Below are 16502 nucleotides of genomic sequence, written 5' to 3'. Positions count from 1 at the left end.
CCATCATTTAAGACCTGTAATGGTCTGTTTTCTCAACTATAGTAAGAGTGGGGCTTGGTCCCTGTGTTTAAGTACTTTTAGTGCTTAGAATAGGGCTTGGCACCTCAGAGGAACTCATAAATATTTCAATGAATAAATGAAGGGACAAACAGAGAGGAAGAGGCATGATGAAAGAAGAGATCTCCAGAGGGAGGGAGTTAATTCATTTTCAGCCTTCTTGATTCTTGGGTGTCCATGGGACATCTAGGTGAAAGGCCAATAGACAGAAACACATTTGGGGTCAACGGTGCATTCCAAGGAAAGACTGAACAACTCTTTGAGGGGGTCACTTTGTTTGAATAAAAACAATATTAAGAATCCCAATACATATAAATAAATAAAACAGAATAGGTAAAAGCAAAAATAAAGATATGATAAAACTTTTACACTCTGCAGAAAAGAAATAGCTTTTGACACTAAAGGGGGAAAAAGCCATTTTCAGGGGGAAAATTAAATTAAAATAAGCAAATAAAACACAACAATCTAGAATAGCAAGAACAGAATTTAAAACCAGGCAAAGTCAGTATCATTTAGCAAAGACTGAAATAAAAAATAGATGAATCTCAAAGGTCAATTCCTTGGATATATTTTTTATGCCATCAAATGGTGAATATATGAAAATTATATAGAAGTCAGTAAGATTCTGGATGAACTATTCCAGGTCTACACACACTCTACTACAGTCAGAAAGAGAATATTTATTATACAGGCAGCAAGTATTTAAAGCCCCCAGGTGTTTATGTTCTTTGGGCCAAGAGTCCCACTTCTAAGACCTTATCTTAACAAAATAGTTCAACTGTATGCACCATAGAAGCATCAAAACATCTGAAAGGAAAACTGAAAAAAAAAAAACAACCCCAAATGTCCAACATTCAGTGAAGAGTTAAACCAATGAGGGTAGTTATACACCATGGAATATCATGTAACCACAAAAAATATCAATCTGATGGTTCAGCAAAAACAGAAAGAAAGTATATAAGACAATGCTAAATTGAAAAGTAGAATATAAAATGATTATGGACACACTGTATCTATGTGTAAAATTTATTCAAGGAAGAAAAACAATTAAAAGTAAATGACTGAGGATTTAAAGATGGCGGAGGCGTAGGTGGACATGGAGTACATCTCTCTCCACGGATAAATCAGGAATACACCTTCAGACACAGAAGTGTGTGCAGAACACCAGCTGAGAGCAGACAGGAGTGCCTGACCAGTGGAAAAGAATATATAGAACCACACAAAACTCAGTAGGATGAAGGAACTAGGGGCAAAAACAGGAGTGTTAGCAAGACTGGACCTGCCCTCGGCGGGTGGGAGAACTGAAGCAAGGATCTGATCCCCATATCAGGGCAACTGTCTGAGTCAGAGGAGAAACATTTAAGTCTGAGAGGGAAACAGCTGATCTGTGGCAGCCTAAATGGAAGGAGAGTCAGACAGTCCTTGCTGCAGCCATACATATTCTGGACAGGGATGAGGTCCCCTGGAAGGTGCAGTGGCTGGGAGCTGGAGTTTAGGGATTGTGGAGCAATCCCAGGGCAAGGGCTGCTGTTGATTGTGGAGAGACAGATCGAGGGGATGTGAGGGAGGAGACTGTGGTGAGAAATGCCTGTGGAGGAAAGCTGGGCAGCCGTGGAAGCAAGGCGATACTGCATAGTGGGTGGAGCCATCACCGTAGCCTCTCTCTCCCTACTATAGCCAGCAGTGGCAGCTGAACAAGAAAGGCTGGCCCAGAGAGTGCCTGACGCACTGAACTACAGAATAGGACCCCACCCAGGGTGCTCCTTTAAGTGCCTGACACCCCGATCTACAGAGTAGGATCCAAACCAGGGGGTCCTCTCTATGTGCCTGATGCACCAAACAACAGAGAAGGACCCCAGGCAAGGAAGCCTTGTAAGTGCCTGAACAGGCAGAGCTATGGAGAAAGACTGGCCAAAGAGGCCTTCTGATCACCAGCTACAAGAGAATCGAAGAAAGACTCTCTGATAGGGCCATAACTCCTACAGCAAAGGCAGTCCATGTCCCTGCACATTTGGTGCCTCCAGGGTCCCTGCAAGCCAAGCAGCTGCACCACCTTCATGTTCAACTCTCACTGGGGCAGAGCTGCCACAGACAAAAAAAAGGCTTGCATCTATGCATGCAGGGTTGCTTCAGTCGTGTCCAACTCTTTGTGGCCCTGTAGACTGCGGCCTGCCAGGCTTCTCTGTCAGGGGGTTCTCCAGGCAATACAGGAAGTATTGGTCAATACTGGTTGCCATACCCTTCGGTTGCTGCTGCTAAGTCACTTCAGTCGTGTCCGACTCTGTGCAACCCCATAGATGGCAGCCCACTAGGCTCCTCTGTCCCTGGGATTCTCCAGGCAAGAATACTGAGGTGGGTTGCCATTTCCTTCTCCAATGCATGAAACTGAAAAGTGAAAGTGAAGTCGCTCAGTGATGCCCGACTCTTAGCGACCCCATGGACTGCAGCCTACCAGGCTCCTCCGTCCTTGGGATTTTCCAGGCAAGAGTACTGGAGTGGGGTGCCATTGCCTTCTCTGCCATACCCTTCTAGAGCATTATATTTCCTGCTGTCCTAGCCATCAACTCCCCTGAGTACCTGGTGCTGCCAGAACCCCTTCGACCCAAGCAGCTGCACCACCTCCACACCTGGCCCTCACAGGGGCAAACCCAAGTGCTCCAGGGCATCCTCAAGAGCAAACCCCAGGGGACGACCCACATGCAGAAGTGGAAATAAAACCACAATTGAAACCCAGAGGCAGTGTGGCTAAGGAAGAAGACCTCAAACCTTCCCACCAGCTGTATAAGCTTCAGATTAAATCCACACGATCAACTAGGCAGACTCTGTGTCTATAGAATATATAAAAGAACATTGAGAGCTTTCACAAAATAAAATGCACCAGTTCTGATAGCCGTGGACATTGGAGGCAAGAACACATAGACGTAGGACAAGATTAGAATCTAAGCCGCCCCCACAACAGATCCAGAGATCAGCACAGTGACAGGTCCAGAGATCAGCACAGTGTTGGAGGGCCTCCGTGGGAGGTAAGGTGGACTGTGACTCCCAGTGAAGGAAAGGACTCTGAGAGAAGTGACTCAAGAAAAACATCTATTATTCCTATGTTTTGACTTGTTCTGTAGATTCTTTGGATTTTTTTTCCCCTTTCCCCCTCCTCTGTTGTAGTTGTCAAGTTTATTGCCACTATGAATTCTAATTCAGCTTTTGAGCTTTTTCTTTTCTCTTTTTCTCAACCACATTTTTTTATTGTTGTTATAAACCTCTGCCTCTACATTGGGCTTTTGCAGTTCTGTGGAGTTTTCCTTGTTTTTTTCCTTTTTCTCTCTTTTTAGCTTTAATTAATTTTTCTACATTTATTCCTTTGTTTGCTTTTCCTACTGTTACTTTCCCCTTGCAGTTAATCTTTAATGTATATAAATCTTCTTTATCTACCTATATTTAACCTTGCATATCTATTCTTTGTTTCTTTTCTTTCTTTCCTTTCCTCTCAATATATTTGTTAGTTTTATTTTCTTCGCTTTATTCCCCAATTGGCACTTGGCTTTAGTTTTATTTTCCAGTTTGTGCTTTAGTAAGTTTTGCTCTTAACTGGTAGATATAATTTTTGGCTTCCTTTATTCACCAGATCAACCTACTGTACTTTATTTTTGTTGGACTCTTGATTTTGATTATGTGTGTATATGCATATGTATATATTCAGTCACACTTTTTTATATTCAGTCACACACATATAATTTTTGATTTTGTTTGTTTAACAGGTCAATCTACTGTACTTTGTTTTAATTGGACTGTTTTGACTTTGCTTATGGGTGCATATGTGTATGTGTATATTCCATTATTTTAATTATTATTTATCTGATTTTGTAACTTCCATTTGTCTGGGGTTCATCTTTGGTTTCTCACTTTGGGGTATCTGTTTTAAGCTCACTTAATGCCATAACAAATCACTTGTGAAATCTTCATTTCTAACCAGAGATCAAGCCCCGAGCCTTTGGAGTGGGAGCACTGACTCCAAGACCCTAGAATACCTGAGTACTAACACTAGGGAGTATCAAATAATGAGAACTCACACAAAGGAAACCACTTGAGTACAAGACCCAGCATCACCCAACCCCCAGTAGCATCCTAGTAGCATCCTGTGCAGGACACCTCATCTAAACAACAAACAATAAAAATACAAACCCAATCATCAGCAGACAGGATTACCACCTCACTCAGCCTTGCCCAACAGAGGACAAACACACACACACACACACAAACTCAGCATAAATCTCACTCTATCTGAAGCTTACACAAACCACTGGACCAACCTTAGGAGGCCAAAAACCAAAAGAAAGAAAGAATTCAACCCTGAAGCCTGGGAAAAGGTGACCTCAAACACAATAAGTTAAAAAAATTATGAAAAGGCAGATAAATACTACACAAATGAAGGAACAAACTAGAAAAACAGAAGTCCAAATAAATGAAGAGGAAATAGGCAAATTCCCTGAAAAAGAATTCAGAATAATGATAGTAAAGATGATCAAAAATCTTGAAAACAAAATGGAGAAAATACAAGAATCAATTAACAAAGATCTAGAAGAATTAAAGAAAAAACATACAGAGACATACAACACAATTACTGAAATTAAAAATACTCTGGAAAGAATCAATAGCATATTAATAGAATATCTGAAGCAGAAGAACGAATCAGTGAGCTGGAAGATAAAATGGTGGAAATAATTTCTGAAGAGCAGAATAAACTCTGGGACAATATCAAATGCACCAACATTCAAATTACAGGGGTCCCAGAAGACGAGAAAAAGAAAGGGTATGAGAAAATTTTTGAAGAGATTATAGTTGAAAATTTCCCCAACATGGAAAAGGGAATAGTCAGTCTATCAAGTCCAAGAGGCACAAAGAGTCCCATACAGAATAAACCCAAGGAGAAACACACCAAGATACATACTAATCAAACTAACAGAATAAACACAAAGAAAGAATCTTAAAAGCAGCAAGGGAAAAGCAACAAGTAACATACAAGGGAAACCCCATACGTTTAACAGCTGATCTTTCAGCAGAAACTCAGCAGGCCAGAAGGGAATGGCAGGATATATTTAAAGTACTGAAAGGGAAAAATCTACAGCCAAGATTACTGTACCTGGTAAAGATCTCATTCAAAATTGATGGAGAAATAAAAAGCTTTTCAGACAAGCAAAAGTTACGAAAAGTTAAGAGAATTTAGTACCACCAAACCAGCTTTACGACAAGTGTTAAAGGGACTTATATAGTCAAGAAATACAAGAGAAGTAAAAAGATCTACAAAATCAACTTCAAACAATTAAGAAAATGGCAATAGGAATGTATATATCAATAATTACTTTAAATGTAAATGGATTAAATGCTCCAACCAGAAAACACAGACTGGCTGAATGGATACAAAAACAAGACCCATATATATGCTGTCTACAAGAAACCCACTTCAGACCTAAAGACACATATAGGCTGAAAGTGAGAGGATGGAAAAATATATTCCATGCAAATGGGAAGCAAAGAAAGCTGGAGTAGCAATCCTTATATCAGACAAAACAGAGCTTAATATAAAGAATACTACAAGAGATAAGGAAGGATAGTTCAATTTACTTCAGTCACTCAGTTGTGTCCGACTCTTTGAGACCCCACAGACTGCAGCACGCCAGTCCTCCTTGTCCATCACCAACTCCTGGAGTTTACCCAAACTCATATCCATTGAGTTGGTGATGCCATCCAACCCTCTCATCCTCTGTCATCCCCTTCTCCTCCTGCCTTCAATCTTTCCCAGCATCAGGGTCTTTTCAAATGAGTCAGCGCTTCACATCAGGTGGCCAAAGTATTGGAGTTTCAGCTTCAACATAAGCTTCCAATGAACACTCAGGACTGATTTCCTTTAGGATGGACTAGTTGGATCTCCTTGCAGTCCAAGGGATTCTCAAGAGTCTTCTCCAACACCACACACAGTTGTAGCATCAATTATTCGGCACTCAGCTTTCTTTATAGTCCAACTCTCACATCCATACATGACTAGTGGAAAAACCATAGCCTTGACTAGACAGACCTTTGTTGGCACTACATAATGATCAAGGGATCAATCCAAGAGGAAGACATAATAATTGTAAATATCTATGCATCCAATATAGGAGTACCTCAATAAGACAACACTAACAGACATAAAAGGAGAAATTGACAGTAACACAATAATAGTAGAAGACTTTAATTAGGAGACTTTAATTAACAGAAAATTAATAAGGAAACACAAGTCTTAAATGATACATTAGATGAGATGGATCTCACTGATATCTTTAGGACATTCCATCCAAATGCACAAGAATACACTTTCTTCTCAAGTGTACATGGAACATTCTCCAGGATAGACCACATCTTGGATCACAAATCAAACCTGAGTAAATTTAAGAAAACTGAAATTGTATCAAGCATCTTCTCTGACCACAACACTATGAGACTAGATATCATTTATAAGAAAAAATCTGTAAGAAACACAAACACATGGAGATTAAACAATACATTTCTAAATAACAAGCAGGTTACTGAAGAAATCAAAAGGGAAATCAGAAAATTTCTAGAAACAAATGACAGTGAAAACACGATAACTCAAAACCTATGGGATGCAGCAAAAGCAGTTCTAAGAGGGAAGTTTATAGCAATACAATCCGACCTCAAGAAACAAGAAAAACATTGAATAGAAGACCTAATTTTACACCTAAAACAACTAGAAAAAGAAGAACAAAAAAATTCCAAAATTAGTAGAAGGAAAGAAATCATAAAGATCTGAGCAGAAATAAATAAAAAAAATGAAAGAAACAATAGTAAAGATTAATAAAACTAAAAGCTGATTCTTTGAGAAGATAAACAAAATTGACAAACCTTTAGCCAAACTCATCAAGGAAAAAAGAAAGAAGAATCAAATCAACAAAATTAGAAATGAAAATGGAGAGGTTACAACAGACAATGGGGTGACCCCCCCATGTCACACATTGGCAAGGCTGGCAAAATTACAGGGTATCTCTGAAGAGGGCACCCTGGGGCAAGCACATCTCGCTCTGTTGAAGGGGATCCATGACCCTGTCACTCTACTGTCTGGAGGGGACCATAACCAAGAAAGAAAAGTTGTCACGTCAGGCAGCTTTCTGGACTTGGAGTTGTGTTAATGAATAAGTGATGACTTGCTGACCAGAAAAAAAAAGAGAGAGAGAGAGAGACTATTATGAACAACTGTATGGCAATAAAATGGATAACCTGGAAGAAATGGACAGATTCTTTGAAAAGTTCAATCTTTTAAGATTGAACTAGGAAGAAATAGAAATAATGAACAACCCAATTACAAGCACTGAAATTGAAGCTGTGATCAAAAATCTCTCAGAAAACAAAAACCCAGGACTAGATGGCTTCACAGGAGAATTCCATCAAACATTTAGAGAAGAGCTATTGCATATCCTTCTAAAACTTTTTCAAAACTCTTTCAGAAAATTGCAGAGGAAGGAACACTTTCAAACTCATTCTACGAAGCCACTATCACACTGATACCAAAACCAGACAAAGACAACACACAAAAAAAGAAAACTACAGGCCAATATCACTGATGAACATAGATGCAAAAATCCTCAACAAAATTTTAGCAAACAGAATTCAGCAACACATCAAAAAGCTCATACACCATGATCAAGCTCGGTTTATTCCAGGGATGCAAGGATTCTTCAATATACGGAAATCAATCAATGTGATACACCACATTAACAAATTGAAAGATAAAAACCATATGATAATCTCAATAGATGCAGAAAAAGCCTTTGACTAAATTCAGCACCCATTTATGATTAAACTTTTAAATGCACATTAAAAAATGTGCATAGAAGGAACCTACCTCAACATAGTAAAGCCAATATATGATAAGCCTACAGCAAACATTATTCTCAATGGTAAAAAGTTGAAAGCATTCCCCCTGAGGTCAGGAACAAGACAAGGGTGTTCACTTTTACCACTATTATTCAACATAGTTCTAGAAGTCCTAGCTACAGCAGACAAGAAAAAGAAATAAAAGGAATTCAGATTGGAAAAGAAGAAGTAAAGTTCTCACTGTTTGCAGATGACATGATACTGTACACAGGAAACCCTAAAGATAGTATCAGAAAATTACTAGAGCTAATCAGTGAATTTAGCAAAGCTGCAGGATACAAAATCAATACATAGAAATCACTTGCATTTCTATATACTGACAATGAAAATACAGAAAGAAATTAAGGAATCAATCCTATTCACCATTGCAACAAAAAGAAGTATCTAGGAATAAATTTACCTAAGGAGACAAAAGAACGGTACACAGAAAATTGTAAGACACTAATGAAAGAAATCAAAGGTGACATAAACAGATGGAGAGATATTCCATGTTCCTGGGTAGGGAGAATCAATATTGTGAAAATGACTATATTAACAAACACAATCTACAGATTCAATGTGATCCCTATCCAATTACCCATGACATTTTTCACAGAACTAGAACAAAAAATTTCACAATTCATATGGAAACACAAAAGACCTGAATAGCCAAAGTGGTCTTGAGAAAGAAGAATGGAGTGGAGGAAACAAACTCCCTGACTTTAGATTATACTACAAAGCTACAGTCATCAAGACAGTATGGTACTGGCACAAAAACAGAAATATAGACCAATGGAACAAGATAGAAAGCTCAGAAATAAACCCATACACCTATGGGTACCTAATTTTTGACAAAGGAGGCAAGAATATAAAATGGGGCACACAGCCTCTTCAATAAATGGTGCTGGGAAAACTGGACAGCTACATGTAAAAGAATGAAATTAGAACACTCCCTAACACCAAACACAAAGATAAACTCAAAATGGATTAAAGACCTAAATGCAAGACCAGAAACTATAAAACTCTTAGAGAAAAACATAGGCAGAACACTTAATTACATAAATCAAAGCAAGATCTTCTATGACCCACCTACTAGAGTAATGGAAATAAAAACAAAAGTAAACAGGTGGGATCTGATTAAACATAAAAGCTTTTGCACAGCAAAAGAAACTATAAGCAAGGTGAAAAGACAACCCTCAGAATGGGAGAAAACAATAGCAAATGAGACAACTGACAAAGGATTAATTTCCAAAATATACAAGCAGCTCATACAACTCAATACCAGCAAAATAAACAACCCAATCAAAAAGTGGGAAAAAGACCCAAGCAGACATTTCTCCAAAGAAGACACACAAATGGCTAACAAACACATGAAAAGATGCTCAACATCGCTCATTATTAGAGAAATGCAAATCAAAACTACAATGAGATATCACCTCACATCAGTCAGAATGGCCATCATCAAAAACTCTACAAACAATAAATGCTGGAGAGGGTATGGAGAAAAGGGTGGCTCAGATGGTAAAGCATCTGCCTGCAATGCAGGAGACCCAAGTTTGATCCCTGGTTCAGGAAGATCCCCTGGAGAAGGAAATGGCAATCCACTCCAGTACTCTTGCCTGGAAAATTCTATGGATGGAGGAGCCTGGTGGGCTACAGTCCATGGGGTCGCAAAGAGTCGGACATGACTGAGCAACTTCACTTTCTTCTTTCTTTCCTGCACTGTCAGTGGGAATGTAAATTGATATAGCCACTATGGAAGAAGGTATGGAGATTTCTTAAAAAACTAGGAATAAAACCACATGACCCAGAAATCCCACTCCTAGGCATATACCCTGAGGAAACCAAAATTGAAAGACACATGTATCCCATTGTTCATTGCAGCACTATTTACACTATTTACAACAGATGAATGGATAAATAAGTTGTGGTACCTATACACAATGGAGTATTACTCAGCCATAAAAAGGAATGCCTTTGAGTCAGTTCTAATGAGGTGGATGAACCTAGAACCTATTATAGTGAAGTCAGAAAGAGAAAGATAAATATTGTATTCTAATGGATATATACAGAATCTAGAAAAATGGAACTGAAGAATTTATTCACAGGGCAGCAATGGAGAAACAGACAGAGAGAATAGACTTGTGGACATGGGGAGAGGGGAGGAGAGGGTGAGATATAACATGGAAACTTACATTACCATATGTAAAATAGATGGCCAAGGGGAATTTGCTGTATGGCTCAGGAAACTCAGACAGGGGCTCTGTGTCAACCTGGAGGGGTAGGATGGGGAGGGAGATGGGAGAGGGCTTCAGGAGGGAGGGGATATACGTATGCTGCTGCTGCTGCTAAGTCGCTTTAGTCGTGTCCGACTCTGTGCGACCCTGTAGACGGCAGCCCACCAGGCTCCCCCATCCCTGGGATTCTCCAGGCAAGAACACTGGAGTGGGTTGCCATTTCCTTCTCCAATGCATGAAAGCGAAAAGTGAAAGTGAAGTCGCTCAGTCGTGTCCGACTCCTAGCGACCCCATGGACCGAAGCCCACCAGGCTCCTCCGTCCATGGGATTTTCCAGGCAAGAGTACTGGAGTGGGGTGCCATTGCCTTCTCCAATTACTGAAGTCCAAGCACCCTAGAGCCCATTCTCTGCAGCAACAGAAGCCACTGCAATGAGAAGTCCATGCACTGCAACAAAGAGTAGCCCCCACTTGCCGCAAACAGAGAAAGCCCACATGTAGCAACAAAGACTGAGTGCAACCAAAAAAAATAAAATAAAATAAAGAATTAAATGATCCAAAGTGGTAATAAATATTAAGGCTGCTAGATAATAAATTTTCTTTTTAGAAGGTCTGTTTTACTAGTAACAATAATTGCTAATACTTACGGAAGACTTTCAATACTAACTACTTTAAATGTTCATTTTCTCATAACAAGCCTATTAATACTATTAATACTCTTATCTTACAGATTAAAAAAAAAAAAAACCGTACGGTTTAGAGAGAGTCACTGACCAAGATCACATGGGGATTAGGTGGCAGATCTGAGACTAGATGCTGGTCTGGCTCATATCAAAGTCCAGGCTTTTAATCACTCTGTGATACTTCTGCTTAGTTTTATTTTCCAGTTAAAACATGTATTGTTTAAAAAATAAGGTCAGAGTAAAATCAAATGCCATTTCCTTTCTACTGAAAGAGGTGCTGAGACCTTCAGTGGGTTGGCTGTAAGTCTTAGAAATCAGTGTGTTGAGAAGTGGAGGAGAGGGATGGCCAACACAGAGATGTCAAGGGCTCAGACCAGAGGGGAGGGAGCAAACACAGACCCCACCATGGTACACACCTCTTCGAGTGCTTTGCTTACATAATTCTCCTTCTTGACAGCCTCTTGGAGCTCCATGGCCTGCTGCACGTACATTTTCCCAGCTAGGATTTCATTCTCCAGCATGGAGAGCTCCTTCAACGAAATGGGCCAATTCAACCTTTCTAATGCCTCGTTCAAAGCTGCCTTGTTTTCTAAGTACCGCATTGGTTTGTTTGCATCTAACCTAGAGGAGGGAGAAGAAAGAGAAAAGTAATGTGATCATAACAGAAAACATATGGAAAGATGGTTTTTCAGTCAACCCTCCCCTGAGAAACATCTGTCGGAGCAGATGTCAGGTGTTGACAGAATTGCAGCCACGCCTTCTTGTCCACTGGGGCTTTGGTAGTTTGCACAAGTTAAAAATAATCATCTCTGAGTCATGGAAGGCCCTTTCCCCCATTATTTAATTTGATGGTCTGATTTTATAGAACTTTGTTACACGAGTTGTTTTTTTTTCCAACAATTTTTTTTCAGCATGTTTGGAACCCATTCCTTTCTTCTTAGGTCTAACGTTTGGCAGAAGCAAAAGCAAGTTTCAAAGAGATTTCACACAGCTATGTCTAGCAGTGACTCTGGAAAACAAGCAAACACTAAACCCAAATATTTGTCTCAGTGCAATAATTCTTCTATTAGCTCATTTTAGCTACCTTTATCTCCTGTCCTCTTGTAAGCCTAAATAGGCCTATATTTTCTGGTTTCACTGATTTGGTTCACAAAGAACAGAAGCCAAACTTTCTATCAGCTGATGAACAGGCTGCATGATTCCAGGGAAAGCCAGTGGGGTGTGGAGGGCCCAAGTTCTAAATTCTATTTCCAGTCCCAGCTACTTCTGAGTCAGATATTCATGGAAGGAGGTACAGAGAGGGCGATGGATAGATTGAGTGAGGGAGATATGGGGAAGAACATTTCATAATTATCATTCTCTTATTGCTGAAGGTGTCACGTCTTTTTATTTTTTTAAGTGTGTGTTGTGTGTGTTGGAAGAGCACACTGTAAACCCAGCACAATCACAGGACTCAATTCACAGATAAACTTGTCTCCAGAAGACAGCAAAAATCCTTATTAAAAATCTAAATGGGAGTGATGTCAGGAAAATAGTAAAATGAGAAACCCCAGACCTCATTCCCCCACAGAAATGCCGACAATAATATGTGGACAAACTGCCTTTGTGAGAATTCCAAGAAACCAGTTAAAAGGTACCAGCTCGGAGAAGGAAATGGCAACCCACTCCAGTATTCTTGCCTGGAAAAGTCCATGGACAGAGGAGCCTGGCAGGCTGCAGTCCATGGGGTTACATGACTGAGCATGTGTGCATGAGGGTGGAGGGTCATGGGTTGGTGGCAATAAACTGGTAGAACTAAAAAAAAAAAAAAAAAAAAGGTACCAGCTCTCCAGGTGTTCAAAGCCAAGAAGAATGGGCACTGAAGTGTGTATTTGGAACATTTGTTGCACTTTGCCTGGCCTAGCCCCTCCCCTTTCTTGGCACGGGGGGAGCAACTCAGAGGAAATCAAATCCTGGCTTCTCCGAAAGAGAAGAGTGGAACATGTATGCAACATTTTCGCCTTCTGTGGGGCTGCTTGAGAGACTAGCTTTTGTCTCACTTGACTCACAGTGCCAATAAAAATGGCAGCATACTTTGCATGCCAGGTTACTGGCAGCTGAGAGCAAAGGCAAGTTTCATGGCTGGTTACAGCACCAGAGATACTGCAGTACCCAAAAAAGACACCAGGGGGAGGAAAAGACTACCCGCTCCTGAGAAAAGACAGGGGCAAATCTCTTTGACTGGGAAATTACACACACACACACACCACACCACCACCACCACTCCTAGAGAAGAAATACCCTCAGAAAAGTTGTGAGAGGTTCCCAGAATCTCTAGTCAGAATGATTGGTGAAGGTCTTCCCCTATAAGAAGTCATCTATAAAGACTGGGACAAGTGTCTGCCTTTCCAAATGTCCAGATCTTGCCTAAAAGTACTAAGGAATAAAGAGAAATAGAGAAGAGTGGCCTAATCAAAGGAACAAAATAAATCTCCAGAAATCTACACTAAAGAAAAGAGCTATGAATTACCTGACAGAGAATTGAAAATAACTGTCTTAAAAATGCTCATTGAGCTCAAAGAGAATACAGACAACTAAATGGAAACAGTAAAATGATGGATGAACATACTAAGAATATCAACAAAGACACAGAAACCATAAAAAGAACCAAACTGAAATTCTGTATTTGAGGAATACAATAACTGAAAAATTCACTGAGTGAGTGAGTGAGTGAAGTCGCTCAGTCGTGTCTGACTCTTTGCGACCCCATGGACTATAGCCCACCAGGCTCTTCCGCCTATGGGATTCTCCAGGCAAGACTACTGGAGTGGGTTGCCATTCCCTTCTCCAGGGGATTTTCCCAACCCAGGGATCAAACCCAGGTCTCCTGCATTGTAGGCAGACGCTTTAACCTCTGAGCCACCAGGGAAACCCGAAAAATTCACTAGAGAGCTTCAAAAGGTGACTTCGTAAATCAGAAAAAAAAAATCAGAAAATTATGACTATTTTAAGTCATAAATTGTTACAAGAGACAAGGAAGGACATTCAGCTCAGTTCAGTCGCTCAGTCATGTCTGACTCTGTGACCTATGGACTGCAGCACACCAGGCCTCCCTGTCCATCACCAACTCATGGAGCCTACTCAAACTTATGTCCATCAAGTCGGTGATGCCATCCAACCATCTCATCCTCTGTCGTCCCTTTCTCCTCCCACCCTCAATCTTTCCCAGCATCAGGGTCTTTTCCAATGAGTCAGTTCTTCCCATCAGGTGGCCAAAGTATTGGAGTTTCAGCTTCAGCCATCAGTCCTTCCAATGAATATTTAGGACTGATTTCCTTTAGGATGGACTGGTTGGATCTCCTTGCAGTCCAAGGGACCCTCAGGAGTCTTCTCCAACACCACAGTTCAAAAGCATCAGTTCTTTGGCACTCAACTTTCTTTATGGTCCAACTCTCACATCCATACATGAGTACCGGAAAAACCATAGCTTTGACTAGACAGACCTTTGTAGGCAAAGTAATGTCTGCTTTTTAATATGCTCTCTAGGTTGATCATAGCTTTTCTTCCAAGGAGCAAGCGTCTTTTAATTTCATGGCTGCAGTCACCATCTACAGTGATTTTGGAGCCCCCAAAATAAAGTCTTTCACTGTTTCTACTGTTTCCTCATCTATTTGCCATGAAGTGATGGGACCAGATGCCATGATCTTAGTTTTCTGAATGTTGAGTTTTAAGCCACCTTTTCCACTCTCTTCTTTCACTTTCATGAAGAGGCTCTTTAGTTTTCTTCACTTTCTGACATAAGCATGGTGTCATCTGTGTATCTGAGGTTATTGGTATTTCTCCTAGCAATCTTGATTTCAACTTGTGCTTCATTTAGCCTGGCATTTCTCATGATGTACTCTGCATATAAGTTAAATAAGCAGGGTGACAATATACAGCTTTGACGTATTCCTTTCCTGATTTGGAACCAGTCTGTTGTTCCATGTCCAGTTATAACTGTTGCTTCTTGACCTGCATACAGATTTTTCAGGAGGCAGGTCAGGAGGTCTGGTATTCCCATCTCTTTAAAAATTTTCCACACTTTGTTGTGATCCACACAGTCAAAGGTTTTGGCGTAGTCAATAAAGCAGAAATAGATGTTTTTCTGGAACTCTCTCTCTTTTTCGATGATTCAATGGATGTTGACAATTTGATCTCTGGTTCCTCTACCTTTTCCAAATACAGCTTGAACATCTGGAAGTTCATGGTTCACTACTGTTGAAGCCTGGATTGGAGAATTTTGAGCATTACTTTACTAGTGTGTGAGATAAGTGCAACTGTGTGGTAGTTTGAGCATTCTTTGGCATTGCCTTTGAGACTGGAGTGAAAACTAACCTTTTCCAGTCCTGTGGCCACTGCTGAGTTTTCCAAATTTGCTGGCATATTGAGTGCATCACTTTCACAGTATCATCTTTTAGGATTTGAAGTAGCTCAACTGGAATTTCATCACCTCCACTGGCTTTGTTCATACTGATACTTCCTAAGGCCCACTTGAGTTCGCATATAAGAAGGACATTATATAATGGTAAAAAGGGTCCATCCACAAGGAAGATATGACAGTTATAAATATGCACCTAACTTCACAGCTCCCAAATATAGAAGCAAACATTAATAGAATTGAAGGGAGAAATTGAAACACGATAAGAGAAGATTTCAATTTCCATTTTCAATAATGGATACAATCACCAAACAGAAGACCAATGAAGAAACAGAGGACTTGAAAAACATGATAGATTAATTAGACCAGACATACACAGAACACACTACCAACCAATAGCAGAATACATATGCTTCCTAAGCACATGGAACATTCTCTTCAGGATAAACCACATGTAAAAGCACAAGTCTTAAAAGTTTTAAGATTAAATCATATAAAATATATTCTCCAATCACAGTGAAATAAAACTAGAAATCAAATATGCGGAAATTAAACAAGATGCTCTTAAACAACCAATGGGCCAAAGAAAAAATCATAAGGGAGACTGTAAAATATCTTGAGCTATTTTAAAATAACAATATAACATATTAAAATGTCTAAGACATAGCAAAAGCAGTCCTAAGAGGGAAATCTACAGTGCTAAAGACTTATATTAAAAAAGAGAAAATACTCAAACCAACAACCTAACTTTACACTTCAAGGAAGTGGGAAAATGAAGAATAAACTCAAAGTTAGCAGAAGGAAAGAAATAATAAAGATGAGAGCAGAAATAAGTGAAATATAACAGTAGAAAAAAATCTATGAAACTAAGAGTTAGTTTTTGGAAAGAGCAGAAAAATGACAGATGCTTATTAGCTAGATGAAGAAGAAAAAAGAGAAAAGTCAAATAACTAGAATCAGAAAGGAAAGAATGAACATTACAACTGGTATCAGAGAAATAAGAAGGATATTTTATAAAAGGCTACCACGATCCATTATACACCAACAAAGTGGATAACGTAGAAGAAATGGAAATTTCTATAAAAATATAACCAAGACTGAATCAGAAAGAAATAAAAAATCTGAACAGACTTGTAACTAGTAAGGAGATTGAATCAGCAAACAAATAATTTCCAACAAATATGAGCCCAGTACTATATGGCTTCCATGGAGAGAACTACCAAAC

The 16502-nt window shown here is 39.6% G+C and overlaps 1 protein-coding gene across 12 annotated transcripts in view; it reads right to left on the bottom strand.

The window, feature by feature from the left end:
• VWA3B (von Willebrand factor A domain containing 3B) overlaps nucleotides 1-16502 on the bottom strand; it is a 178212-nt gene that overhangs the window by 31291 nt on the left and 130419 nt on the right. For all 12 annotated transcript variants that reach the window (XM_061431599.1, XM_061431598.1, XM_061431592.1 and 9 more), the window contains one exon: nucleotides 11298-11502. In XM_061431599.1, coding sequence (XP_061287583.1) covers nucleotides 11298-11502 — 205 coding nt within the window. The remainder of the gene's footprint in view (nucleotides 1-11297; nucleotides 11503-16502) is intronic.

Source organism: Bos javanicus, chromosome 11 (genome assembly GCF_032452875.1).
Source record: "Bos javanicus breed banteng chromosome 11, ARS-OSU_banteng_1.0, whole genome shotgun sequence".
Lineage (NCBI taxonomy): Eukaryota > Metazoa > Chordata > Mammalia > Artiodactyla > Bovidae > Bos > Bos javanicus.
This window is presented reverse-complemented; position numbering and strand designations above follow the sequence as displayed.